The sequence below is a fragment of the Mesoplodon mirus genome, assembly GCF_964341445.2.
Source record: "Mesoplodon mirus genome assembly, chromosome: 12".
In the NCBI taxonomy this organism is placed as follows: Eukaryota; Metazoa; Chordata; class Mammalia; order Artiodactyla; family Ziphiidae; genus Mesoplodon; species Mesoplodon mirus.
The window spans coordinates 36,890,627-36,917,690 of record NC_138988.1 but is presented as its reverse complement, the minus strand read 5'-3'; the positions used below and the strand labels follow the sequence as shown (position 1 = coordinate 36,917,690).

The window sequence follows — 27,064 nt, the reverse complement described above, 5'->3', positions numbered from 1 at the left end:
GAGCCGGCGGCGGAGGCAGCTGCCCCGGGGTGGGCGCCTGAATCCCAGCCTCATGTAAGTGGCGGAGGCTGGAACCACTGGCTGGCGGAGACGCCCACGCTCACTGGGCCTTAGAGATTGGGACGGCCCTGATTCACAGTCTTCGGTCCCGCCCTGCGAGGTCCGGGCACGTGGTGGGCGGACCGCGGCAGTTCTGATCCGGAGACCTCGCAGGACTCGGAGCCCCGCCCACAGCCCAGGGCGGACGCCGAGAGGGGAGCGCGGGCCTAAGACCGGCAGAGAGCGAGGTGGGGGGCCGTGGAGAGGGGTAGAGGGATCTGGGGCTCCCTGACCTGAAATCCGGGCAGCTGGGAGAATATTTTTGAGGGCGGGGGGAGTCAATGTCTGGGTTCAAACGTGGCTCAGCTACTTTCTAGGTGTCTCTGAATCTCTCTTAGCGTTTTCCTCTGTAATGTGGGCTTTCAGAGGCACGAACTTCATGGGGTTACTTGAGGGATTAAATAAGGAAAGTGTTGAAAGTGGCCAGCACAGCGCCTGAAACAGAATGGGGGGCTCTGTAACTGGGGGCTCCGAAACAAGGTGTTCTCTCCCTGCGGGGCGGCCGGGGAACCGCCCTGGGGAGGGACTGCGTGTAAATGGAGCCCACCAGCCCCAGCGGCGGGGAAGGGTAGGTAGCCACTCGCTTTGCCCCTAGCTCACCACGACAGGGCAGCGCCATGGCCAGCAAGCGTCGTGAGGGCGAGCACCCATCCGTGACGCTCTTCCGTCAGTACCTGCGCATCCGCACCGTCCAGCCCGAGCCCGACTACGGTGAGAACGCGGCGGTTCCAGGAGGACCTGTGGTGGGGTATCGGGGGCGGGGACTGTGCTCTAACCCAGGCGGCAACCCTTGTCACCCAGCTGAGGCTAATCTGCTGCCTCAAATGGCGCCTCCATTCCTCTAAGCCGTTCCCTAGGTCAGCAGACTGCTCAGCATCCCCTCCAGGCTGTGCTGCTCCAAAAGTTACAACTGGCAGTTAAATAGGGAACAGCTTCACCTCACTCTCCAGCACTTGGGGTTGGGGAAGGGAAGAAGAGGCCCCCGGAAGGCTACTGGGGCTGAACAAAGGCCACAGACCTTCGGGGAATCAGGCTTGGTGGCTGAGAACTGTGTACCGGGGTCCAATCCAAATCCCTGCTCTGTGATTTACCAGCTGGGAGACGGTGGGTGAGCCTCATGTCTCCGCGCCAGTTTCCCCATCTTTAAGGAAGGTAACAATGACACCTGCTTCTCACTCTGGACTTCCCACCTGGCCTTCCACAAAGGGTCACTGGCCAAAAATGTCTTCTTCCTTGGGACAGCGATGCAGATGTCTCTGACGGATGTGGAATTGTGTTGAGGCAGGGGTCTGCTCCCTTCTCTGGATGTACCCCCAGCTCTGCCTGGGCCCATGGGAGGTGTGGGGAGGCAGAAGCAGCAGCAAGGCTCTCTGTGTCCCCAGGGGCTGCCGTGGCCTTCCTTGAGGAGAGAGCCTGCCAACTGGGCCTGGGCTGTCAGAAAGTGGAGGTGAGCCTGTGGCCCTGCATGGGTAGGGGAGGTGGGCCTGGGGCAGCTCCTCACCGTGCACTGATGACCCCTCCTCCTGGCCCTCTCCAGGTGGCAGCTGGCCGTGTGGTGACTGTGCTGACCTGGCCAGGCACCAACCCCAGACTCTCTTCCCTCTTGCTCAACTCCCACACCGATGTGGTGCCTGTCTTCAAGGTGTGGGGGTGTAGGGAGTGGAACACGCTTGGGGACAAAGATGGTACAGATCCCCCATTCGACTGCAGGGATCTCACGATGCTGGTCCTGGCACTGATTCGACCTCATAGAGCATTACTCCACTCAATCAAGCAGCCTCTGCCCAGTAGCCATTCCATGCCAGGGGTGGGGTAGGCGAGAGGAGGGTGGTGGAGGTGGGAGGCAGAGATGAGGGATGGCTGTCAGCTGCCCTCTTCAGCCCTACGTGGGCTCCTAGGGCACCTGCTCCCTGGGCAGGTCCACAGTTGAGCAGAGTGGATTAACGACTACATTTGGTGCTTGGGTCCCTCTTCCTGCCCCTGCCCCCAGGAACATTGGAGTCATGACCCCTTTGAAGCCTTCAAGGATGCTGACGGCTACATCTATGGCAGGGGTGCCCAGGACATGAAGTGTGTCAGCATCCAGTGAGTGTCCTTCATTCCCAGTTTCCCCACTGGCCCGTTGGATTGACCCAGGACCCAGGTGTGATTGGAGAATGTCAAGGCCAAGGAACATCTTGACCCTTGACCCCTTACCTTGGGTGGGAATTCCTGCTATGACCATTGCATGGATGGGGAGACAGGGACAGAGACTTTCTGGAGTCACCTGCTAGGCTGTGGCAGAGCAGGGCCCAAGGCTGCAGCCTGCCTGCTCAAGCATCTGATGGCTCCCCCCCAGCACCTGGCTTACACCCTCTCACTGCCCCTCAGGTACCTGGAGGCTGTGAGGAGGCTGAAGGTTGAGGGCCACCATTTCCCCAGAACCATCCACATGACCTTTGTGCCAGGTAGGAGTGGCTTGAGGAGGGGCACCTTCAGGGGTGGGGAGAGTGTTGGGGCACCCCCTATCTCACATTCCTGCTGCTTTTACAGATGAGGAGATTGGGGGTCACCAAGGCATGGAGCTGTTTGTGAAGCGGCCCGAGTTCCAGGCCCTGAGAGCTGGCTTCGCCCTGGATGAGGGTGAGCAGGGTGGCAGGACACTGAGTGGCCAGCAGGGGATAGGGAGGCTGCTAGTGGGGGCTGGGCCACTCCACCCTCTCAGGCCTGGCCAACCTTTTCCTCCTCAGGCCTGGCCAACCCCACTGACGCCTTCACTGTCTTTTACAGTGAGCGGAGCCCCTGGTGTGAGTATGCATTTGGACATTGGGAGTCATTGTGCAGATGGGAGACTGGGCCAGAAGGGGCAGGGGCCCGCCAAGGGTTCCACAGCAAGTTGGGGCCTGAGTAGGCCTTGAACCCAGGGCCTCTGCCTCCCAGCCCCTTCCTACCTGGGCATCTCTTTCCTAAGCTTCTGAAGGGAGGCCCTAACCATGGGCAGAAACCAGCTCTACACTGTGCATTCTGAGGCGGGCAGAGACCTGGCAGAGGAGCCTGGAATGAGGGGAAGACCCCGGGCCCATCCCAGGGCTGGTTGCTTTTCCAGCCTCCCCCATACTGAAGACACCCCCTTCCCCCTGCCTCTCCCAGGGGTACAGGTCACAAGCACCGGGAAGCCAGGCCACGGCTCACGATTCATTGAGGACACAGCAGCAGAGAAGCTGGTGTGTGGCATACGGGGAGGGAGTTTGGGAGTTCCCGAGGCTGTCCTGGGGCCACTCTCACATCTAACCTCACACTCTCCTAGCACAAGGTTGTGAGCTCCATCCTGGCTTTTCGAGAGAAGGAGAGGCAGAGGTGAGGCAGCCTGGGAAAGGGCACGGGGCTCTGGGAGGCTATGCAGGAGAGGAGGGGGGCTGAGCCCCCTTTTTATCTGTTCTTCCCCCTTGCTGCTGCTGCCCCTGCCCCCCACCACAGGCTGCAGTCAGACCCTCAACTGAAGCAGGGGGCCGTAACCTCCGTGAACCTGACTAAGCTAGAGGGCGGTGTAGCCTATAATGTGGTACCTGCCACTATGAGCGCCAGCTTTGACTTCCGCGTGGCACCAGATGTGGACCCGAAGGTGCCATCTCAACCTGGGTTTGGAGGAGGGAGCCTGGGTCCTCAGCCCTGTCCTAGAGGCTCAGGAAGAGCCTGAGGGGTCAGCTCATCTCCCTTCTCACAGGCTTTCGAGGAGCAGCTGCAGGGCTGGTGCCAGGCAGCTGGCGAAGGGGTCACCTTCAAGTTTGCTCAGGTGTGGACTGGGGAACCTACAACAGGGGAGTTGTAGGAGCTGGGGAGGCTGGGCTTGCTGCATGTGTCACTGTAGGAGTGTACATTTGGTGTGCCTGCATACATCCTGGCTTTAACTGTGAGAGACATGTTTTGTTCACCAACAAGCGTTAGTTGTGTAGGCCACTGTTGGGTGCTGGGGAATACTAGGGAGTGAAATTAGACACGTTTTTGCCCTCATAGTCCTTACACAATGAAGGGAGGAATAGACATGAATCAAAAAATTATGTTTTTTTGTTTTTGTTTTTGCGGTACGCGGGCCTCTCACTGTTGTGGCCTCTCCCGTTGCGGAGCACGGGCTCCGGAGGCGCAGGCTCCGCGGCATGTGGGATCTTCCCGGACTGGGGCACGATCCCGTGTCCCCTGCATCGGCAGGCGGACTCTCAACCACTGCGCCACCAGGGAAGCCCTGTATTACTTTTATATAAGTGTGAACACATGTGGTCCAGGAAAGGGTGGGACCTCATAACTGTGAACCTGTAATTGGAGTATTTGACCAGTCTGAGAGTGCCATCTTGAGGAAGGGGCACTTGGGAAGGATCTGAGGATGGACAGGAAGTGGAGAGCAGAGAAGGTCCCAGGCCTGTGACCTTTGAAAGACTGAAAGAGGGCCTGTTGCTGGACCGGCCAGCTGGATGTCTGGGTAGGTGGGTGTGTGCCCTGTGCCAGGCACAGCCTACCCTATGAAGAACAGGGCAAGATGCCCAGGCCTTGTCCTGATCCTGCCATCCTCCTCCCCACAGAAATGGACAGAGCCCCGAGTGACATCTACTGATGATTCAGACCCCTGGTGGGCAGCTTTTAGTGGGGTCTGCAAGGACATGTGAGCACACTGGCCAGCCCCCCTCTCCCCTTCCCTCCCACCTTCCTTTGTTCCTTCAACCCTTCCCTTGCCCTCTCCCCTCTCTGCCTCCACATTCACCAGGTTCTTCCCTCTGCAGGAACCTCACCCTGGAGCCGGAGATCTTCCCCGCTGCCACAGACAGTCGCTATCTTCGCGCGGTGAGCTGTTTGCAGTAGGGTGGGCAGTGGAATGGTCCTGGGTGCTGGCCTTCCCCCTAACGGCTCCTGTCGCCCCCTGCAGGTGGGGGTCCCAGCTCTGGGCTTCTCACCCATGAACCACACACCCGTGCTGCTCCACGACCACGATGAACGGCTGCATGAGGCCGTGTTCCTCCGTGGGATCGACATATACACTCGGCTGCTGCCTGCCCTGGCCAGCGTGCCCACCCTGCCCAGCGAAAGCTGAGCCCTGTGCTCTCCAACCTCCACCCCGATCAGTGCCAAGGACGCTTCTTCCCCCCCTGCCCAACAATAAAGTCTGTGTGGACAGGGACCACTTCTGAAGTACTAACAGCAAGGATGTTCATGGAGCAGGGTTTCAAAGATAGTAGTAACATCTACTTCAGAGATGAGGGATCATACACCATGGGTCGCACCTGTTGCCCCAGCATAAGAACTCTTTGAGCTTCCCCAGTGCCCAAAGTTGGACTACAGATGAAGATCTAGTGTGACCAGGAACAGTGCTTCACTGGCTGCTCTGAGGGCTAAGACTCTTGCTGGTGAAGCACCTGATCCAAGGGGCAAAGAATACAGCAGTCATGCAAGTAAGGCATTGCCACCACTGCTTGGCCTCCCAGGAGCCCTAGCACTTGGGGGACTGTACAACTCAGAGCAGTGAATGCTGGCCAGGCACGCTAGGAACCTAGAACTCCCCAGGCCAGAGTGCAGAATTCTTCTGGGTCCTCCCCTTTCTTCTGGGTAAGCTTTAACACCTGACAGGGATGTTTGGGGTTTTTCTCTGTCCTCACCAGCCTGCCCAGTCCAGCAAGCTATGTGCCCCAGTGTCGCTAAGGCACCCAACCACCTCTCATTTACTAGGTCCCTTTCTGGCACTCCAAGGCCCTATTTCCCCTGACTCCCACCCACACCCTGCCGTCCAAGGAAGGCTAAACTCTTCTCCCACACAAAATGTAGGTACTGACCCCACTTGACTGATAGATCCTGCCTCAGGTTTATTTGTACAAATAGCACAGGAGGACACCAGCCCCATGCAGACAGCAGCCCAGGGGTCACACCAGTCCTTCTGTCCTCACATTGGGAGATAAAGGTCTCTACTCTGGAGCCTTTGTGGGGGCCTGGGCACCTTTGGGAGCGGGAGCCGGAGCCGGAGCCGGAGCCGGAGCCGGAGCTGGAGCCGGAGCCGCAGCTGCACCTGCAGCCTTGGCCTTGGTTTGAGCCTTGGCCTTGGTTTGAGCCTTGGCCTTGGTTTGAGCCTTGGCCTGGGACTTTGGCCGGCAGAGCCTGAGACCCTTGGCGATGCGGGCACGAGCACGTTTCCCGAGCTTGGGGTGAGCAATGTAGGCAAGTCGACTGAGCTTGCGGCTGCCGCCCGTTGGGATCCTGGGCTTGACCTCCTTGGGCTTTACGGGAGCCTTGATAGCCTCAGCACGTGCACTTATGGCCTTGGCATTGTTGGCTTGCATCTTCTTCAGGCCCCTCTTGTTGTGCTTCTTGGCGAAACGCATGTTCCTCAGGAACTTGGGGTCCACCTGGAAGACAAAAAATGTCCAGGTGGCTAAGTGCAGTATGTAGGGGCCCCCAAGTCACCCATGGTGCCCCTCTCCATAGCAGCACCCAGGAGACTATCAGGCGCCAGCCGAGGCCTACTAGGAGCTGAGACAGCATCAAGTCAACCTTAAATGCAGAAATATCTGACGCTTAGAGCCCAACAGAGCTCAGAAAGGAAGAACAAATTCCTACAGCAGGATTGTGGTTGAGTTTTTCCTGAAACCCCCTCACGGACACCCCACCCCCTCACCCTTAAAAGGTGCCAAATACTAAGGTTAGTACAACAGATTCACAGCAAACAAGGCAGAATAAGAGACCAACGGAGGGAAGGGGGTGGGGGCGGGGAGAGACCAACAGTACAGTGGAATAGCAAAGTGGAGACAAGACTCAGTTCTGCTCAGACCCTACAGCCTCAGCCTTCTTGGCTAATCCTTAGAACTCCCTGGCACAGGAAGGGAAGCTGCTCCCTCCGTGCCTAGCACTGCATCAGATCAAGGTCATATGGGTGGTCAAAGTGGAATGGAAGGCTCACAAGGTTCCGGGTACACAGGCAAGACCACCCCTTCCCTTGAAAAGCTCTGAGTGAGCAAGGGAGATGATCAGACAAACTGCTCTCACGAGGCAGGTTACAACTCGGGCCAGTAAAGGCCAAGTAAAGCTTTATTACAGGTCTGGGACAGCATGAAGTCCAGGCAAAACGAAGGACAGTTAAGCTACATGAAAGACCCTGACCATGCAACTGGAGCCAAACACACTTTTTTGTGATTCGGCACGCACACTCACCCCCTTAAGAGATTCATATCGTTGTGATCGGGGTTTCTTGATGCCATTTCTGTGCCATTTTCGGGCTGTGGGGAAAAAAGGAATTAGACCAAAAAAGAGATTTCCTCTAATAAGACCACCATCACAGCTGCAAGCCCGGGAGAACCATAATTTCTCCTTACTTGGGATCCGTTTAAGAAACACCTTACCACTGAATGCAAAGCACTGTGGGTTATCTCAAGCGGATCCCTGGCTTCTAAATCTACAGCCCCATAGGTAATGCTGGCTGAAAGTAAAATCAGCCCCAGGCCCACTGTAGGAATGTGCCTCCTTCCGCTGCCCAGTATCCCTAATCTTTGCCAGGGTCTGGGGCATTAGATGAAGGCTGGGCCAGGGGAACTTACACTGGTTGTGCGTGGTGTGGTTCTTGGACTTGGCCATGTCTGCAACTGGAGGACGAGAGTGGAGATCAGAGCCGGGGGCTCGCGGGGCCGGGCCTACCTCTTCACCTTGATCTAGAAGAACGTGTGGCCAGAAGCCTGAATGAGGCTTCAGCACAGATGCCTTGCATCTGCGCCCTCCACCAGCCTGGATTCTTTCTGCACGACCCGACGCCAGTCTCCCCCTCCCAAACTCAGGTAATGGTACCTCGAAACCACCCCACAGCCGCAAGGCTGCGCTCTCCCCCCAAATCCGAATTCTCCCCCTCCCATCCATCCATTGAGAACCCACAAGCACCGTCCCCGCCCCGCGGCTTCCGCTCCCCACAGCCAGGCAGCCGGTCTCTCCGTCCTTCCTAAGGCCACGTGCCCCGCCGCCGTCCGGGAGTCACGGATGGCTCCGGATACCGCACGGCTAGCACTCACCGGGGCCCACAGATCCCGAAACGCCTGGGACCGGAAGAGAAAGAGGAACACCGTGGTGCAGCATGGGAAATAGGCTTGTCGCGGCCGGAAGGGACTACTGGAAAAGCTTCCCCCAGCGCCGTGAAGATAGGTTCCTAAGCCCGGAGGACACAAGCCAGATGGGAAGGTGGTGGTACGAGCCTGGCCTCGCTCCTTCAGGTTTTACCGACCCCTCTCCTTTCTCCTCATATTCTTCCTGACTTGGGTCCCAGGTCTCATTAAAGGCCTTGAAGGTGAAGGGAGTCCTTGAGGAATACATGTTAGGCAGGGGGTGACAGGAGATTTGTGTTCCTAAATAAGTACCTCTGGCTACTGCGCGGAGAATGGACTGTAGCGGGCAGAGGAGGGAGAGCCGTCAGGAGTCTGGTGCAGGATGGGACAGGATGGTGCCTGGAGCTGAGTGGGGGCACGGGGGATGGATAGGAGTGGGTAAGGAAAGAGGGTAGACTGGGCTTGGGATGCAGGTGATTGGGGAGAGGAAAAAGGCCTGTGTAGCCCCTAAGTTTTTGGCTTGAACAAGTGTGTGAAGATGGTGCTTTTTACAGAAATGGGGAAGATTGGGGGAGGGACAGGGGTCTTGTTGCTTTATTTTGAGGGGGCCAGTGATCCAGATGTTTCTTTTTATTTTTTAAAGATTTTTTTTGACGTGGACCATTTTTAAGGTCTTTATTGAATTTGTTACAATATCTTTTATGTTTTGGTTATTTGGTCACAAGGCATCGTGGGATCTTAGCTCCCCCACCAGGGATGGAATCTGCACCCCCCTCCAGCCCCCCACCCCCCGCATGGGAAGGCAAAGTCTTAACATCAGGGAAGTCTCCAGATGTTTCTTTTTAGATGCATTAAATGTGATATGCCTGTTGTCATCCAAAATAAGTAAATGTTGCCTCCTAATAACTCTATTGCCTTCTCCACCTCTTACCCCTATAGTTCATTTCCACACAGCAGTGGGACCTGAGGGCACTTTTTAAGATACAAATCAGATCTTGTCACTTAAAGTGTGCAAGGACTTCACCTTGCATTAGGGATAAACTCTTTACCTCCCCTAATCTTGGCAGTGCTCTCCTTATCATTTCACTTTTCTCCACACCCATGGACTTCTTTCTTTCCTGCCAAGCACAAATACCTGTTCCTGCCTCAGGGCCTTTACACTTGCTATCCCCTCCACCTGTACCACATTTTCTCTGCTCTTTGGATAGTGTGCTTGCTTGGAGAAGCCTCCCTAGCCTGCCCTATGTAAAACAGAGACCCTCTGCCCCATCTCCCCCGTTACTCTGCATCCTCTCATCCTGTTTGCTTCCTTCATAGGACTTTCCCACACTCTAACTATGTTTCCTATTTACTTGTGTATATGTTCATTGGTTCAAGCACCAAGAGTTCAGAACTGGTTTGGTCACCTTCATTTTCCCATTGCCTGACACAGCACTTGATGTAGAACGGGAACTTGAGAAACACCTACTGAATGGATGTTCCTTGGCAGGCAGGTTCATGGACTGACCGAAGCATTTTGCAGAGAGTTGGGCAGTAAAAGGGAAAGGAGGATGTGGAGGCAGAACACACAGGTGACTCCTTACTGAAGCATTCCTGAGGAGAGGGAGAGAAATCTGGCAGGTGTGAGTTAGGAAAATGAAGAGCAGCCTCAGATGCTCAAGGGGTGACCTAGTGCCAACAAAGAAACAATTGAACACGGGTTCGTGCCCCAGTCCGGGAGGATCCCACGTGCCGTGGAGCGGCTGGGCCCGTGAGCCATGGCTGCTGAGCCTGCGCGTCCGGAGCCTGTGCTCCGCAACGGGAGAGGCCGCAGCAGTGAGAGGCCCGTACACCGCAAAAAAAAAAAAAAGAAACATTTGAGGCCAGAAAGAAAGGTGTCCCTGCAGGAGCAAAGTCCTTGAGGGGTGCTGAGAACACGTGGAGGAGCTGGTAGGCAGAGGTGGGGACTGTAGGAGGTGGGCGCGGCACGAGGCCCCAGGGTATATGGGAGAGGTGGTGCTGGAAGTTTGGACAAAGAGAAGGATTTTTGTTCTGGGCGGTTTTTTTGGCCACATGGCTTGGGGGATCTTAGTTCCGTGATCAGGGATTGAACCCACACCCTCGGCAGTGAAAGCGCAGTCCTAACCACTAGACCACCAGAGAATTCCCAGGGGAGAAGGTTTGACTGCCACACCTTGAGAAAGGGAAGCAAATGGTAGAGGTCGGCAAAAAAGGCTGTGACCGCTTTAAAGGAACCAGGCTGCCCCATTGTGTGGCCTTCCAACTAAGCAGTAGCTCTCACAGATCCTAAAAAGTGAGCAATGACATGTGCTGAGGACTTGGTGTTACCAGGTTGTTTTGACAGTGGCAGAGTAAGCAACAAGCAGAGAGCCATAGTCCGACAGGGAGGCAGATTCAGAGATGATGGCCATCCAGTACTGTTGGAGCTGCTAAAGGGATAGGCCCAGGGTGAAATCCCAGCTGTCAGGCAAGGGAGGAGGCAGTGACAAGAATGAGGAGCTTTGGCTGTGACCTGAGGGGACCATTTGGGGGAGCTAAAGGGAACCATGATCTGGAGCCATTGGCCTGCCATGCTTTTCTTTTTTTTCTTCTTTTAATTAATTAATTTGTTTATTTATTTATTTTTGGCTGCGTTGGGTCTTCATTGCTGTGCACGGGCTTTCTCTAGTTGTGGCGAGCGGGGGCTACTCTTCGTTGCAGTGTGTGGGCTTCTCAGGGCTTCTCATTACGGTGGCTTCTCTTGTTGCGGAGCATGGGTTCTAGGCGTGTGCGCTTCAGTGGTTTGTGGCTCATGGGCTCTAGAGCGCAGGCTCAGTAGCTGTAGTGCACGGGCTTAGTTGCTCCGTGGCATGTGGGATCTTCCTGGACCAGAGCTCGAACCCATGTCCCCTGCATTGGCAGGCAGATTCTTAACCACTGAGGCACCAGGGAAGTCCTGCCATGCTTTTCAAAGTGGGAAAGATGGTAGGGCCAGCCATATGTATAAAGAGATAGTTTTCCTACCTTCCTTCGTTTCTATCTCTCTCCTTCTGTCCTTTCTCCCTTCCTTCCTTTCTTCCTCTCTTTCTCTCTTTCTTTCTTCCCTCCCTCTCCTCTCTCCTCCTCCTTTTCACTCTCTCTTGCTCCCCTCCCAATCTCTCTCTCTTTTTCTCTTCATAAATGTGTAAAGACCTTATACAAGCTCTTCTGTAACTTGATTTTATTCACTCAGTAGTAACTCATGGACATCTTTCCCTTTTCATGAAAATCTTTTGTAATCCTATTTTATTTTACACATTTAAAAATCTTATTCTGAGGAGATGTCAGTAAACATCACCAGATGTCAAAGGACTTTCTAACACAAAAAAGGTGAAGAACTTAGCCCTTCCTCCAGGGCTTCCTCCAGCCCTTCCTCCTCACCCTCTGTGTGTCAGCAGTTCTTGCCCCATCTCTGTCTGTGCAGAGGCCTGTGCCCACTTGCTGACCTCTGTGGCATAGCCTTGGGCAGAACTACTACCTGGACTCAGCAGAACGTCTATCAACCCAGGCCCCTTGTGAATGCCTTGGGCACAAGACACAGAGAGATGTGAGGCCTAGGTGACCAGACAGACCTTGGACTCGGCGGGGCTGGATGTGATCTGCCTGAGCCATGGGGCCTGCAGTGGTACTGTCTTGTCCAGGCCTTGTCTAGAGCTACAGCCCGAGTAGGATCCACTGGGGCTTACTCATTTAAATTATAGGGTCAGAGACATCTGGGGTGATTTTTTCTGTGCCTGGCACAGTGCCAGGTACATGTGGGGACCTGATAAATGTTTGAGGAATTAAATACACGTACTTCACCAATCCAGGCAGATGGCAGAATCAGGAGGCAAGAGGTCAGTCGGCCTGGAGGGATTTCACAGAGACAAAAGTCAGCTTTTCTACTTGGTCCAGATCTCTGCTCTCTAAGCCTCAGTTCTGAGTGTAACCTGCAGATGAAAATAGTAATTGTCTTGTGGGGTTAAACCGGATAATTTTTTTTAATTGAAGTATAATTGATTTACAATCTTGCGTTAATTTCTCATGTACAGCAGAGTGATTCATGTATATATATTCTTTTTCATATTCTTCATATGGTTAATTACAGGAAATTGAATATAGTTCCCTGTGCTATATAGTAGAACCCTGTTGTTTATCTATTTTATATATAGTAGTTTGTATCTGCTGATCCAAATCTCCTAATTTATCCCTCCCCCACCCTTTCCCTTTGGTAACCATAAGTTTGCTTTCTGTGTCTGTGAGTCTGTTTCTGTTTCATAAATAAGCTCATTTGTGTCATATTTTAGATTTCACATATAAGTGATATCATAGGTGATTTCTCTTTATGACTTGATTCACTTAAGATGATAATCTCTAGGTCTATCTATATTGCTGCAAATTGCATTATTTCATTCTTTTTATGGCTGAGTAGTATTCTATTGTGTGTATTCCATATATATGCGCACGCACACACACACACACACACACACTCACACACACCACATCATCTTCATCCATTCATCTGTCGATGGACATTTAGGTTGCTTCCATGTCTTAGCTATCTTTTTTTTTTTTTTTTTTTTGTGCGGTACGTGGGCCTTCACTGCTGTGGCCTCTCCCGTTGCAGAGCACAGCCTCCGGATGGGCAGGCTCAGCAGCCATGGCTCACGGACCCAGCCACTCCGCGGCATGTGGGATCTTCCCGGACCGGGGCACGAACCCGTGTTCCCTGCATCAGCAGGCGGACTCTCAAACACTGCGCCACCAAGGAAGCCCTATGTCTTAGCTATTGTAAATAGTGCTGCTATGAACACTGGGGTGCAGGTATCTTTTTGAATTAGAGTTTTCTCCAGGTATATGCCCAGGAGTAGGATTGCTGGGTCATATGGTAACTATATTTTTTGTTTTTTAAGGAACCTCCCTACTGTTTTCCATAGTGGCTGCACCAATTTACATTCCCGCCAACAGTGCAGAAGGGTTCCTTTTTCTCCACATCCTTTCCCGCATTTATTACTTGTAGACTTTTTGGTGATGGCCATTCTGACCAGTGTGAGGTGATACCTCATGGTTTTGATTTGCATTTCTATAATAATTGGCAATGTTGAGCATCTTTTCATGTGCCTGTTGGCATCTGTATGTCTTTTATGGAGAAATGTCTATTTAGGTCTTCTGCCCATTTTTGATTGGGTTGTTTTGTTTTGCTTTGATATTGAGTTGTATGAACTGTGTGTATATTTTGGAAATTAATCCCTTGTCAGTTGCATTGTTTGCAAATATTTTCTCCCAATCCATAGGTTGTCTTTTCATTTTGTTTATGGTTTCCTTTGCTGTGCAAAGGTTTATGTTTGATTAGGCCCCATTTGTTTATTTTTGCTTTTATTTCTATTGCCTTGGGAGACCGACCTAATAAAACATTGCTGCAATTTACGTCAGAGAATATTTTGCCTTTGTTCCTTTCTAGGAGTTTTATGGTATCCTGTTTTATATTTGAGTCTTTAAGCCATTTGGAGTTTATTTTTGTGTATAGTATGAGGGTGTGTTCTAACTTCATTCATTTACATGGGGTGTGCCACTTTCCCACCACCACTTGCTGAAGAGACTGCCTTTTCTCCATCACATATTCTTGCCTCCTTTGTTGAAGATTAATTGATCATAGGTGTATGGGTTTATTTCTGGGCTCTCTATTTGTTCCATTGATCCATATATCTGTTTTTGTGCTGATACCACTCTGTTTTGATTACTGTAGCTTTGTAGTATTGTCTGAGGTCTGGAAGGGTTATGCCTTCAGCTTTGTTCTCTTTCCTCAGGATTGCTTTGGCAATTCTCAGTGTTGTATGATTCCATGTACATTTTAGGATTATTTGTTCTTGTTCTGTGGAAAATGGCACAGGAAATATGATAAGGACCACATTAAATCTGTAGATTGCTTTGGGTAGTGTGGCTGCTTTAACAATATTAATTTTTCCAATCCAAGAGCATGGGATATCTCTCCATTTCTTTGAATCATCTTCAATTTCCTTTATCAGGTAAACCGGATAATTTGAGTAAAGCACGGAACACTGTGCTGAGTATACATTAGGTGTTCAGTCATTGTTCGTCCCAGCGATGCTGTTCCCCACAAGGGCTCTGGGGAGGCAGAAATGGCTTATGTGAAATGTCAGTGTCAAGTGAATGCTCAAAATGAGCACAGGATCCAAAGAAGGGCCAGGATGGAAGGACATGACAGTCCTTAGGGGTGCTGGGTCCCCTCAGTCCTGAAGTTCTAGAGGACAGGGACTACCAGTGTGCCCAGATAGGAGCAACCAGAGTGGCTTATCAGAAGCAGGATGTTTTACCTGTGGGAAAGAAGACTGGGGGTCAGAGAGGAGGCCCCTAAGCACCGGGTTAAGCTGTGGATCTGCTTAGAAATTCCTGTGAGAGGCCACTTGGTTCCTGTGGCCCCAGAGGGCAGAGCTATGACTGAGGGAGGCAAATACCATGGGCAAGGGTCATTTTTGCAGTCAGATTTTCTTCCAAACCATGGGCTGCTCCCAGAGGTAGTAAGCTCTCAGATACGAGGAATTCCTGGGGATGGAGTTGAAATATGGGATGGAGGGTTGGAAAATACAACTCTCAAGTTCTCTTTCCTCCAAAAGTCTGGGATTCGAAGCTCCTGGGAGAAGGAAAGGTGGTGGGCAGCTTGCAATGCCAGGCTGGGATCCAGGATCTGTCAGGAAGAGAGAAGACAGGTCCCGCAGAGGCTTGGGGGTGCAGCGCATTCCTCCAGTCACTGGAGACACCTTCGTAGCCCCAGGCCACTGATTTTCCCTCTGGGGGGCTCCTGGCCCAGAAGTGATGTCTCCACTGGGGAATGTGAGCCTGTCTTCCACATGGGGGCAGCACAGGACCGCAGATGGAACGGGGCCACCGCAGGCCGCCTGGAGCTCCCCTCCTTTGAGAAGAAGTCCTTTGAGCCTCCCAGACCTCTCACACCCCTGCTTCTGGCACCCATTCCCCACCCCCCACGAGCCCCTGTCTGCCCATTCTTGACAGGTTCTCTGGGTAGGTTGAGTCTCCCCTGGCTTCAAGCTCCTGGTAGTGGTGGTATAGGGTGTCTTCCCCCAGAGAGGGAACAGGGCAGAGAAAGTGGAGCCTGTGGGTATCCCTGGGCACAGCCCCTGCTGGTCCACATCAAAGTTACTAGAGGCTATGTCGGGGGTTAAAGGAACGGGTTTTATTTTAATTAATTTATTTAATTTGGGGTTTTTTTTGGCTGTATTGGGTCTTCATTGCTGCACACAGGCTTTCTCCAGTTGCGGTGAGCGGGGGCTACTCTTCGTTGTGGTGTGCGGGCTTCTCATTGCGGTGGCTTCTCTTGTTGCGGAGCACGGGCTCTAGAGCGCAGGCTCAATAGTTGTGGCACATGGGCTTAGTTGTTCCATGGCATGTGGGATCTTCCCGGACAACGGGTCGAACCCGTGTCCCCTGCATTGGCAGGTGGATTCTTAACCACTGCACCACCAGCGAAGCCCAAGGAATGGGTTTTGACATCAGACTGACTCGGGTTCAAATTCCTTCCTCCTTCCCTCCCTCTCTCCCTTCCTCCCTCCCTCCCTCCCTGCATCGGGTCTTAGTTGCTGCACGTGGGATCTTCACTGAGGTATGTGAGATCTTTTGTTGTGGTGCACGGGCTCTTCATTGCGGCGCTGCGCTTCTCTCTAGTTGTGGCATGCGGGTTTTTCTTTCTCTAGTTGTGGCACGTGGGCTCCAGGGTGCATGGGCTCTGCAGTTTGTGGCACATGGGGTCTCTCGTTGAGGTGCACAGGCTCAGTAGTTGTGGTGCACGGGCTTAGTTGCCCTGTGGCATATGGAATCTTAGTTCCCCAACGAGGGATCGAACCCGCGTCCCCTGCATTGGAAGACGGATTCTTTACCACTGGACCACCAGGGAAGTCCCTCGGGTTCAAATTCTGACCACTGCTCACCAGTGGAGTGACTTCATCTCTCTGACCCTCAGTCTCTTCACTTGTGACAGTGGAGGGAGAGATAGTGGAGGGAGTGCCAAGCAGGCAGGAAGCCTCCTGGGGCCTGGCTGAGCATTCCCGAGACCACACAGCAGTCTTGGGAGCTGGCAGGGTTCCCATCACCCTATTTCAAAGATGGGGAGATGGAGCCCTTGGGCATGACTTGCTAGAGGTCCCACAGCCAAATGGAGAGCTACTGTGGTCCAGATGCCCCCCAGGGCCAGAGGAGCATGGGATGGTGTGTGCCCAGTGAGGTCATGGCGGAAGCCCTGTGACACTGACTGGTGACCTGGAAGAAGCCCTGGCCTCTATGGCCAACAGATGCCCAGAGTTGGGGGGGTTCCATTGTGCTGGCTCTGCCTCCACTCAGACCCACTGGGCCCTCCCAGAACACGCCTAGAAAGGAAGGGGTGTTGGTGGTGGTGACAGTGTCCCTGGGTGGAGGGCAGGCTCCTGCCAGTTTGGGGCGGGGCTGGGGTCTGTGGGCCTCAGGCAGGCAGGGACTGGCCAGGCTTGAAGGAGAGGGCACTCAGCAGTACAGAGGACTGACCTGCCAGGAAGGGAGCAATGGAATAGGTGGGCAGGAGAGGGGGCTGGACAGAGCAGGACTACACCTCTAAGGGGCTCCCCCAACTCTCACCCCTGCTTCTGAGGTGAAAAAAGAGCATGTGAAAACGAGCAATGAAGCTGAGGATTGGGAGGGACCCACTCTCTCCCCACAGCAGCCTCCAGTAGAGCCAGCAGTGTCACTGCCATAGCAACCGCAGCCCCTCCAGCTCCCTTTTCTCCTTTAGCCCCATCCTGCCTGGATGCCCCTATGGCCTGTGTGTGCCTTCCTAGCCCAGGGAAAGAGAGGCTGGGGGTAGGGGAGGGCTCCTTTCTCAGCCCCCATTATGGCCCAGGGGCTGGATCCCAGGACCACCCCTGCCTCAGGATCAGGTGAAAGATTCTTTAAGGGGGGGAGAGGGAAGGGTGTAGTAGCTTTTGCAATAATTATTCTGAATGAACAAGGCAGCTCTCACCTCCCTAAGGTTTCAAACCCCCAACTCTCAAAGTCCCTATTCTCTCCCAGGACACAGAGGCTGCGACCCAGGAGCCCCTGGCAGAGTTGAGAAAACCAGCATTGGGGCAGGAGCCTTGAAGATCATCTGGTTCCCGTCTCCAAGCCTATAGATGGGGAAGCTGAGGTCTGGAGAGGAGCAGGGACTTGCCCAAAGCACACAGAGAGTATGTGGCAAAGTCAGGCAGGGAACCAGGGTGGTCAGACCAGGGGGGTTTGGGGCAGGCAATGAGGGCCAGGAGGGCTGTGTCCCACAGTGGGGGGCCAGGTCTGGGGAAGGCCTGCCCTTGCCTGCTCCTCATTTAGTGCTTCAGTAAACCCCCTCCCAGCCTCAGCACATAATGGACTGAGTGAGGGAGGAGGCCTGGCCCTGTTTAGGGAGGAACAAGGGACCAAAAAGAGCAGAAAGGAGCTGGGGCTCTGAAGAGGGGCACAGTCAGGAGAGCTAGGGACCCTAAAGGTCCCATTGAGTGCCCCTGAGCGAGAAGGGCTTGTGGCCCTAGACAACAGGCTTTGGCCCAAGCACTGCCCTTTCTAAGCAGTGGGTGCCTGGGCAAATCGCCCAGATTCCCAGGGCCTGCACCTCACTCTCCTGCTGCCCCTGCCCCATGTAAAATGGGGTCAGCCACACAGGCTGGGGGGAGATTCTCCGTGATGGAGCAAACAAACAGAAAGGGTGATTCCTGGCTCCACTTAGGAGATCGGTGGATGGGCCCTGTGAGGCTCTGAGCTCGAAACCTTATGTCTGCTGGGCCAGGGCTACTGCCACGATCACCTGGAGCATCTATTACGTGCAGAGCCTGAGGGACTGGGACAGGAGGAAGCTGTGGGCACAGGACCCCAAGATGTAGAACAGAGAGGGGTCCATGTAGGTAGGAGCCTCTGGGGTTTGGAAGAGGGACTCTGCAGCCTTCCTGGGAGAAGAGGGATGCTGCTGGGGCTCAAAGGCAGGCCCTGTAAGGTCAGGGAGAGGTGGGAGGGGCTGAGCGGGCACAAGCTGGCATTTGCTCCCTGTGACTCTCTGGCACCGGACCCCAACTGATCAGGGCCTCCCTGAGCTGTCACTGCACCCCCAAAGCCCCAGAGGCCTGGCCCACAGTGGGTTTCCTCACCTTCCAGCACACAGTCCTAAATCTAGGGCCTGGGCAGGAAATGGGCATCGTGCTAGGGCCGCGAGCCAGGAGCTGTGCATCAGCTGTTGCCAGTGCTCGCCACACCCGCAGAGTGGCTTCTCTTGTTAATCCCATGTTGCTGATGAGGAAACAGAGGCCCAGAAAGGTAAAGTGTCTTGCCCAGGGTCACCCAGCTCCTTCTCCTCTGTCAAGGCCACTCCTGGAAGCTCTTCTGGGCTTGGATGCTGCCTGAGACGCACACTGATGACAGCTTGCGAGAAGGAGGGCCACGTCCTAGTTGAGGGGCGTGCCTCTGAGAGAGTGTGCTGTGGCATCCACAGCAGATGGGAACCCCGTACAGCATTGTCAGTCCTTCCTTTCTGTGTCCCCCCACACCTGTTCATTAGTTGGTCATCACATTCTCAGGCCTCACGGTCTGTCCACTGGTAAAGGTTGGAGGGCATGACCCAGATGCTGCCTTGACACTTAGCAGCTGGGTGACCTTGAGCAAACACTCTGTCCTCCTGTGGCTCCGTGACCTCCCTTTGAGATGGGGACGAGGGCACCACGTACTACACTAGGGGTTGTGGGGAGGCTCCAGGGACCCTTTCATGCCAAGTGCTTACGGGGCCTGGCCCACGGTCTCTGTTCCTCTTTTTTGTTTTTGTTTTGTTTTGCCACACCACGCGGCACGTGGGATCTTAGTTCCCCAACCAGGCATTGAAGGCGCACCCCCTGCAGTGGGAGCGTGGAGTCTTAACCACTGGACCGCCAGGGAAGTCCCTCTCTGTCCCATTTGATAGCCCCTCTGGGACGAGGCTTGAATCAGCCAGAAGGCCAGGCAGGTGATAAATGGGTCCCTCCCTGCCCCCCAAATTCCCCTGGAAACACGTAGGCTGCCCACCCCCAAGGCACCCCGCCCAGAGGGGGATGGGAGAGTGGGGATGGCTCCCAGTGACGCCCTCTTCACCACCCGCGGGGATGACGGAGATGGGGCCAGGAGAGGGCGGGCTGAGGACAGCTGCTGAGTGGTGGCAGTGAGGGGCATGTGGGGGACCCCGGCCACCCCTAACAACCGGGCCTCAGCACGGGGAGCCCGCGGGTGAGAGACCCAGGGTCCTCGCTCTGTCTCAGAGCTGGCCCGCCTGCCTGGCACGAGCCGTCCAAGCACTGGTTTTAATCGATCTTTTTTTGCAAGCAGCCTGGAGGTGCGGGGGCGGTTTCCCCTTGACTCGAGTCTCTAGGAGGATGCGGCTTGGCTAAAAATAACTCGAATTACTGTGCTCCCGCCCCGAGGCCGGAGGAGGGGCGGGGGGGGGGTGCTGTGGGGGCGGGACCCCGGAGGGAATGTTGCAGCAGCAGTGGGGAGGGGGTTCCCTGAAAGGAGCTGGAGAAACGCGGATGTTGGCAGGTGGGAAGGGGTGCAAGGCATTCAAGGGAACGGCCCTTTCTCACCCACTTCTCTCCAGGGAGGCCAGTGCTTCTGGAGCAGAGCTGGGGGTGCAGGCTGGCCCTGATCCCCGGCCCCGCACCGTGGAGGGGGCCAGCCTTCCTGGGTGGTAGCAGTGGGCTCCTTCCAGCAGGAAGTCTGTGTTTGGAGGAGACCGCCCCCCTTCAGCTCAGTCCTGTTGAATGCAAGCAGTGACAGCAGAGGGCACAGATCTGGGCTCCTGGTCCCCAACTCTCCTTCCTTGCGGCCTGACACTGAGCCCCAAATCTTCATCCAAAAACTGGGTGCGATTGCAAAATTAAGCACCTGACTCCTGGGCACTCCACGGCCTTCTCTCCCAGCCCCACCTGCTCCATCTGTCTGGAGAGGCAGCAGGCTCCCTGTCACACCCTTGGTACAGGGCTGAGAGAGCCCGTCGTGTGACCACCCCTCAGAGCAGGGCGAAGGCTGTGTCAGGGTCCGGGAGGCCCTAAGCTAGGCAGGATCTGGGGTCCTCCGCACAGAAGGGGGCTGGTCAAGGAGGGTGGGGACTCCAGGTGCCCATGGGATGGGGGAGGTAATGGTGGGGCCCAGACAGGAGGCTGGGGACGGGCTGCACGATGGGCTGCTGGCCCTGGTGGCCTTCTGGTGCTGCCCTCTCTGCCATCCCCAGCTTCACACCACAGGGCTGAGACAGTGCGAGAAGGAGCACAAGAGGCTCAGTGGCAGGGCATGGATCACGTGGTGGAGAGGGGACAGCATGGCTGTCCTTTGCACACACACAGACCCCACAGAGGCAGTGGGAAATGCACTGGAGGGGGGCCAATCAGCCCTGCAGCAGGGAATGGGCTGGGACATACAGGTCCCTGGGTAGGGGCCCTCCATACGCCGTGCCTCAGCTTTCTCATCCTTAGGGGTGGCCATGGGATGCCTTGGAAAGCGCCATAGATGGAGAGCAGAAGAAGCCAAAGCAGGAGTAGGGAAAAGGGCAACGGCAACGATATCAGCTATCCCTGCCCGCCACTGAGCACTCACGGGGCTCCCTGCAGTGTTCTGTGAGGGCGGTCCTAAGATTACCCCCACTTTACACATGAGGAAACTGAGGCTCAGAAAGAAGAATTGACTCACCCAAGGTTGTAGAGCTTGTGCAAGATGAACTGGGCCTTTGAACCCAGGACCATCCGACTACACAGCCTGTTTCTCCATTTCATCTTGTTCTGAACATGGAGCCAGATGTACTTATGAGGTTGACTCAAGGTGGGGTGCACGGGTATTCATCCAGATATGAGATACACGGAGTCGCTGCAGCTGAACCCCTACCCAGACCTACCCATCCCTCACCCCTCCAGGGTTGGCTCAGGTCACAGGGAGCCTCGTTCTGGGGCACCAGTGTGCCTGGGAAGTACCTGTGTGTGCAGGGGGGTCGGGGAGAAGAGGGAGTGTGTAGTCTGCCAGGATGGGAACAAGACAAGTGATAACAGTAATGATAATAAAATCCCCCCAAAATAATGATGTTTTTAGCAGCACTGTTCCTGAGGAGAAACTAAGAGCAACACAAACATCCAGTGACAGGAGAATTGAGAAATCAGCCACAGCTCCCACAGCAGCAGGGGTGAGTCCTAAACCATAACGTAGAATGAAGAACACAAATTGCAAGAAACTACATTCAGTTCAAAGCCATTTTTATAAAGTCCCCCACCAGAGTAAAACTACACAATACTGTTTTAGGCATTCATATGTGTATGATAAAGCTCTTACAAAAGAACAGAAGTGATAAACCAAGATTCTTGGTACACTGGGGGAGGCAAGAGTTGGGTAGGGGTGGCACACGCAGGGAGATTCCACCAATGAACGTCTGTTAGTGGCCCACGGGGTGTCAGGCGCTATTTGTGGTGCTGGGGGCGGGGCATGCAGGTACAAGCAAGACAGACGTGAACCTCGTGGCACTTACAGTCTCACGAGACACACTTCCTTCCTGTTCTTGTGCTGTGGAATAGGTCACCAGTGTCCGTTATGTTATTATGTATTGTCACAGATATTCCTTTACATTAATCAAATACTATATTTAAAGAGATAAATAAGGAATAAACACAAATGTAATTGACCTCCCTCTCAAAAAAATCCCACCCAAGTTGGTGAGCTCCGGAGGCTGAACTCCTCTCCCTGCTTCCTCTCATTGATACTCCATCACATTGATCCCGGAGTCCCAACCCCTGGACCCCATCCCCCCTCCAATCTCCAGTCGCAGCTGAATGTCCCACAAGGTTATTCCCTCAGGCAAAGGTAAAAATGGCTTGGAGTGCAAGATTGGTAGACAGGGCAGGGTGCTCAACCTCTGGGAGAGCCAGAGCCAGTTGGGGAGATAAAATGCAGTGGAGGGAGGGGCAGAGCCTGGGAAAGATCCCTCCTCTTTCTGGCCCAGGGCTCTTGCACGACATTAGTAGAGGTGGACGGTGCAGAAGGTGGGAAGTAACAGGTCTGCTCTGTCTCAAGCTCTTCATCTTCACCTGGGGGGGTCCGTCTGCCATCCGTCTGTCCATCCAGCCAGCCAACTATACACCATATAATGGACATTGGTGACCTACCACACAACACAAGAACAGGAACAAAATGTGCCTTGTGAGACTGTAAGCTGCATGAGGCCTGGGGTTCATGTCTGTCTGGCTTGTGCCTGCATCCCTGCCCCCCATCCCAGCTCCCCTGCACTGCCCTCCTGGGGCAGGGCCAGTCTAGCCACCCTCACCCGATGGCCTGGTACATGGTAGATACTTGCTGAGGGGTACCCGGCCTCACTGTCACTGCTTTCAGCAAAAGCAGAAAAGGATGCACCTCCAGGCCCTCACATGTGCTGTTCCCTCTGCCTGGAACAGTGCACCCTCCCACCTGACTCAGCCTAAAGGTCATCACCTCTGGGAGGCCTTCCAGGACCACCCCAGCCAAGCCAAGCCCCTCTCTCCACACCTCCCCCAACACCACAAGCTATATCATGGTCATGCTTTGTCTAGGTCCTTCTCTCTCCTGAGTGGGGGGATTCCAAGATCAGGCCCAGGTCCCCCAGCATCCCCTGGGCTGGGCCAGGGCCCACAGGAGGGCTCTCAGCTTCATCTTCTCGGCCATTCTTAACACCTGAATACAGTCTGGCATTTTTCCCCTGGAGGAGCCAGGCCCAAGGGGGAGGCCAGCCACTTCATCAGCCCCCGCACCTCTTGGACTCCACTTTCTAGATCTTTGCCCCTCCCCCAGCAGTCCACCCATCTTCCACCCTGAGGGCTACCAGGACTCCACACATCCATCTCTTCTCTTCTAGAGCTGCCCTCGGCAGGAGAGATAGTGGGTGGGAAGTGTCCAGGGCTGGGAAAATGGGGCTACAGAAAGATCCCTGAGAGAACCCTCCCCCACCCAGCTCTCTATGTCCACAGCCTGTGAGGGATGCAGGGTGTGGGATGGGAGAGATGGCAGTGGCTGGTCATCAGTCCAAATCCAGGTCACTCCCAGCCTGCTCAGCAGCCGTCGATAATTAGGGGCCAGCAGGACGTGGGCAGGTGGGTGGCAGGAGACCTAATTGTCTGATTTTTCAGGTAATTAACGGGAGGCTGTCTGGTCTGTCCCCACGGGGCCCAGCATCCGCCACCCCATCCCCTGGGCAGCCCCAGCCGCCTAATGAGGCTAATTATTGAGTGGTGCCCAGGCCCTCATTAGTTACCTGGAAGGGTCATGTGGGAATGGCACCAGGGGCGGGGCTCAGCCAGCCATGGTGGAGGCTGGGAGCCCCCAGCGATCGGCATGCAGAATGTGCTGCCTGTAGGTCTCTGCAGCTGCACACTGAGGGTAGCCCACCCACACTTGGGACCTCACTTCTTGCCTCTGCTCTCAGGGCAGCAGCTTTAGGTCAAATCCTCCCCCTGCCATTTCCCAGCTGTGTGGCCTTGGGAATGTCACTCCCCCTGTCCTACCCTCTGTTTCCTGAATCAGAGATGATGGATGTAAAACGCCTGGGGCACAGTGGGTTCCCAGTGCACAGGTGCTCACCTTCTCCCCACGGGGCCAATTCCTTTCCTTCCCTCTTGAGGAAATGTTGGCCCAGAGTGGGTAGGGCCTAAGGTCACCAGTGTGTCCAAAGCCCACTCTGCAGGGCCTGGGCACCAGGGAGGGCAGCAGGGATGCTGAGGGATGGCCCTCTGGGATTCGCCCAAGGGATCTCAGCAGCAGGGCAGGGGAGTCCTGGGAGGAGTCATAGAGGCAATCTGGCCAAGGAGAGGGGGCACCCAAGAGCAGCTGGACTTTCCGGACACCTGAGCAGAGTGGCAATGGGGAAGCAGGAAAGCTCCAGGAAATGCGGGGCTTTGGAGGTCATGATGGAGCCAGAGGCCCTCTCCTCCCTGGATGCTCCAGGACACTCAGGAAAAGCCCACAGGCATGTGACGGCGCCACAGCCTGCTGTCCAAGGCAGGGATCCATTCTTTCTTGGTTGGTCCACACCAGTCTTGGCCCAGGAGATCACTGTGCCTTCAGATGTTGAGAGTTTTTGGCTTCTGTGGCTTCTTTGTTTTAAGAATTCTGTGACCTAATTCCATGCTGACAAATTCCATGCTGTTCTGGCTCCTATAATCGTCAGCTAATGCTACTTTTGGTCCTACTGCCAGCCCAGAATCTTGGTCAAGGATTTCCAAACTGTGTCCCCCAGGAGCCCTAGGGTGGGAGCAGAAGGGGGGGCTACTGACCCTCCAGTTGGAACAGCTGGACTTTGATAAAATATTAGTAGCTGCTCCTTCCTGAGCTCTTGCTGTGTGCCAGGCATGCACCGGGTCTCTGCCTCAGCAATTGCATTTGTCCTCAAAAAATCCCACGAGGAAAGTAGCATCACATCCCCATTTTACAGATCAGGCTGCTGACACTGTTGGAGGCTGAGGCTAAGCGGCATGCTCCAGGGCTCACAGCCTGTGGGAAGGAGAGCCGGGACTTGGACCCAGTTTCCACTCTGAGCTGCTGTGAATATGGGTTCTGTGGCTAAAAAGAAAACTAGGTTCAGGAGTTGAGGGGAGTGTCCCGTTTATCATAATTTGTTTCCTCCAGAGCCGAGTGTGTGAGTGCGCCTGCCTCTCTGCCCCAGAAGAGCGTGGCTTCAGCCCCAGGTCGCCCAGGGCCTCTACGCCCCACCACGTGGTGTCTGTGTGCACGAGGGCCCATCTGCCCATCTGTTTCCCTTCCCTCTGCTGTGGGCTCTGCTTCCCCGTGGTCCAAACAACAAGATCCAGCCCAGAAACAGCATATGTTTCCAGCCTCTGCTAGTCCAAGTCATAAATCGCCTGGTGTGATGTGCTCCTTGTGTCAGCTTGTTTCAAAACTCAGGGTGGAGGTGGCTGAATGAGTGTGAGGAGAATGCAGGGCCTCCTCCAGCCTGAGAAGCTGAGAGCTGGGAGCCGGGGTGAGCCCAGGACTGAGGCTCAGGAAGGGAGACAGGGACTAGGCCTGGGGCTGGCTTGGGGGCTCAGCCTGGGGTGGGAACCAGCAGGTGGTGGCCTGGATTCAAGCTGGGCCTAAGGGCTGAGACTTAAACGGGAGCTGAGGTCAGAGATCAAAGGGTTGGGCTTCTTGTCCAATGGTCAGAGGTCCAGACTTGACTTGGAGTCAGGGGTCAGAGGGCAGGGGCTATTGCTCAGAGCTTGATGGGGATGGAGAGCTAAGCTCAGTTTGGGGTGAAGGTCAGGCCTTAGGCTGAGGTAGGGTCAGAGGTTAGAGGTCAGAATCAGTCCAGTGCTGAAGGCCATAGCTAACTGAGAGGGAGGTCCCCAAAGACTCAGAAGTCTGCCTTCTCTATCCTGGAAGTGACGTGTGCCAGGACCGGTGACAGAGGGATGCCTGTGATAAATAAGACGGGGCTTCCAGGAATTGACCATGAGTTTGAAAAGGACTGGGCACAGATCTTGTGTCCAAAGCCACTAGAGCAAGGCTGGGGGCCTGGCCTCCAGTCCTAGCTTCCTGCCCTCAGGATGGGAGCCTTGGTTGCTTATCTCTGAAACGTGGATGATCACAGCACCCGCCTCCATGTTGATCATGCTCCATCCATGTTGCTGATTTCTACCCTCAAGACTGTGTGCCCTGGAGTGGGGGCAGATGAGTTAACACAGTGAGGGTGAGTGGTCGAGGCAGGTATGTGAGATGCTTCTGTGGCATGGGGGGTGGGGGGTCACAGGAGAGGAACTGTGCCAAGGCCCTAGGTCCCCAGTCACCACCCAGGGCCCTGTCACTCCCAGGCTGCCCCGGAGAGGTGACCCTGCAGCCAGTTCAGGCCTCAGCTACCCCCTGAGCCGTGTGCAAGCAGCACCGTCCCGGGCATTTTTTCCAGGCCTCCATTCTGCCAGCCAGGTTTTCCCACCTCTTTTCCCTTCTGGGCCCAGCATGGCCGGAGATCTGGGGACAAGGCCACACAGCCGCCAGTTGGGGAGCTAGGATGGAGGAGGCAAAAGCAGGAATGAGAGGCCAGCAGGCAGAGAAGGGTGCCAAGGAGGAAGCCTTATCACAGGCCTCTCTGTTCTCATCTCCCACAAGGCCTGGTCACGAACCAGCCTCAGCTGTTGACCCGCAGCTGGGGTCCTGACCCCAGAGGTCTCCCCCTCCCCACAGGGGAGCACAGGGAGATTCAACAAGGGGGGAACCAGGCATGTGTGAGGGGGTGGGGGCTGGAGGGAGATGAGAGAACCCCTGGGGGACAGGAATGGTGGAGAGCCAGCAGAGGACATGTGGACAAGAGGGCTGCCCTGCCTGCCCAGGATGCAAGGCCTCCAGGGTTTGGCTATGAAAGTCCCAGTCACCTCCTCCAGCTGAGCTATTAATACCCAGCTAAGACCCACGCACCCTTGCTGGGAGGACGCCGAGTTCCTTGGGGGCTAAAAACGGTCTGCAGTGGGGGTGGGCCTGGTGTCCTCCCTCTCTGCTTGTCAGAGGAGCTGGGGCCAAAGTCCATGCTGGCCTGGAAGGGAGCCAGAGCCAGGGTCGGGGTACAGAGGGTGACTGAACCCTGGGGTGGCCTGAGGATTCCAGGCGGGAGCAGGAAGGCACTCAGCCAGTCCAGTCCCCGTTGCTCAGAGACCTGAGGGTGGCCCGGGGGCCTGCCAGTGGTCCCACCCAGGAGGAGACCCGCCTGACTTTCTGGCTCCTTGCCCCACCTAGGCCTTCACCTTCCCCCCAGGCCTCAGCTTCGTCTGCCGCAGGCTGCAGTGGGGCTAGCGGCTGAGGGCTGCCTGCCTGTCTTCTGCCCAGAGGGGCCTAGAAGGGAAAGGGAGCTCCGGGGAGGGGCAGGTTCGGAGCCTCTAGTGGGATCCGGG

General features: G+C 55.1%; 2 protein-coding genes and 1 long non-coding RNA gene across 5 annotated transcripts; 2 read left to right on the top strand and 1 right to left on the bottom strand.

The window, feature by feature from the left end:
• The first annotated feature begins 33 nt into the window (after positions 1-33).
• On the top strand, positions 34-5,262 carry ACY1 (aminoacylase 1). 2 transcript variants are annotated; one of them, XM_082638614.1, is made up of 15 exons: positions 34-54; positions 695-810; positions 1,482-1,546; positions 1,637-1,741; positions 2,090-2,184; positions 2,470-2,546; positions 2,632-2,721; positions 2,829-2,885; positions 3,229-3,302; positions 3,386-3,435; positions 3,556-3,700; positions 3,803-3,871; positions 4,653-4,732; positions 4,851-4,911; positions 4,994-5,262. In XM_082638614.1, the coding sequence occupies exons 2-15, from the start codon at positions 717-719 to the stop codon at positions 5,156-5,158; spliced, it is 1,227 nt and encodes a 408-aa protein (XP_082494740.1). In that variant the 5' UTR covers positions 34-54; positions 695-716; the 3' UTR covers positions 5,159-5,262. The 2 variants fall into 2 exon arrangements, with proteins under 2 accessions (XP_082494740.1, XP_082494739.1); XM_082638613.1 differs by lacking the exon at positions 34-54 and adding an exon at positions 108-287.
• A 637-nt stretch (positions 5,263-5,899) lies between these two features.
• Positions 5,900-8,216, bottom strand: RPL29 (ribosomal protein L29). 2 transcript variants are annotated; one of them, XM_082638628.1, is made up of 4 exons: positions 8,109-8,216; positions 7,647-7,757; positions 7,264-7,328; positions 5,900-6,461 (listed from the first exon to the last, which is right to left on the bottom strand). In XM_082638628.1, exons 1-4 carry the CDS (start codon positions 8,170-8,172, stop codon positions 6,024-6,026), a joined length of 678 nt encoding a protein of 225 aa, XP_082494754.1. In that variant the 5' UTR covers positions 8,173-8,216; the 3' UTR covers positions 5,900-6,023. The 2 variants fall into 2 exon arrangements, with proteins under 2 accessions (XP_082494754.1, XP_082494755.1); XM_082638629.1 differs by having other exon boundaries at positions 7,647-7,691; positions 8,109-8,170.
• On the top strand, positions 8,215-25,041 carry LOC309813610. Its single transcript, XR_014295522.1, has 3 exons — positions 8,215-8,306; positions 21,261-21,351; positions 24,813-25,041. It is a non-coding gene; the product is annotated as an uncharacterized lncRNA (long non-coding RNA).
• Positions 25,042-27,064: the final 2,023 nt, after the last annotated feature.

Coding starts and splice junctions, on each gene's coding strand:
- RPL29 (XM_082638628.1), bottom strand. CDS start 8,172: ATGCTGCACCACGGTGTTCCTCTTTCTCTTCCGGTCCCAGGCGTTTCG. Junction 7,329..7,646: donor CCACACCACGCACAACCAGT/GTAAGTTCCCCT, acceptor TTTTCCCCACAG/CCCGAAAATGGCACAGAAAT. Junction 6,462..7,263: donor GATATGAATCTCTTAAGGGG/GTGAGTGTGCGT, acceptor TTTGTCTTCCAG/GTGGACCCCAAGTTCCTGAG.
- ACY1 (XM_082638614.1), top strand. CDS start 717: ATGGCCAGCAAGCGTCGTGAGGGCGAGCACCCATCCGTGACGCTCTTC. Junction 1,547..1,636: donor TGGGCTGTCAGAAAGTGGAG/GTGAGCCTGTGG, acceptor GGCCCTCTCCAG/GTGGCAGCTGGCCGTGTGGT. Junction 4,733..4,850: donor AGTGGGGTCTGCAAGGACAT/GTGAGCACACTG, acceptor TTCCCTCTGCAG/GAACCTCACCCTGGAGCCGG.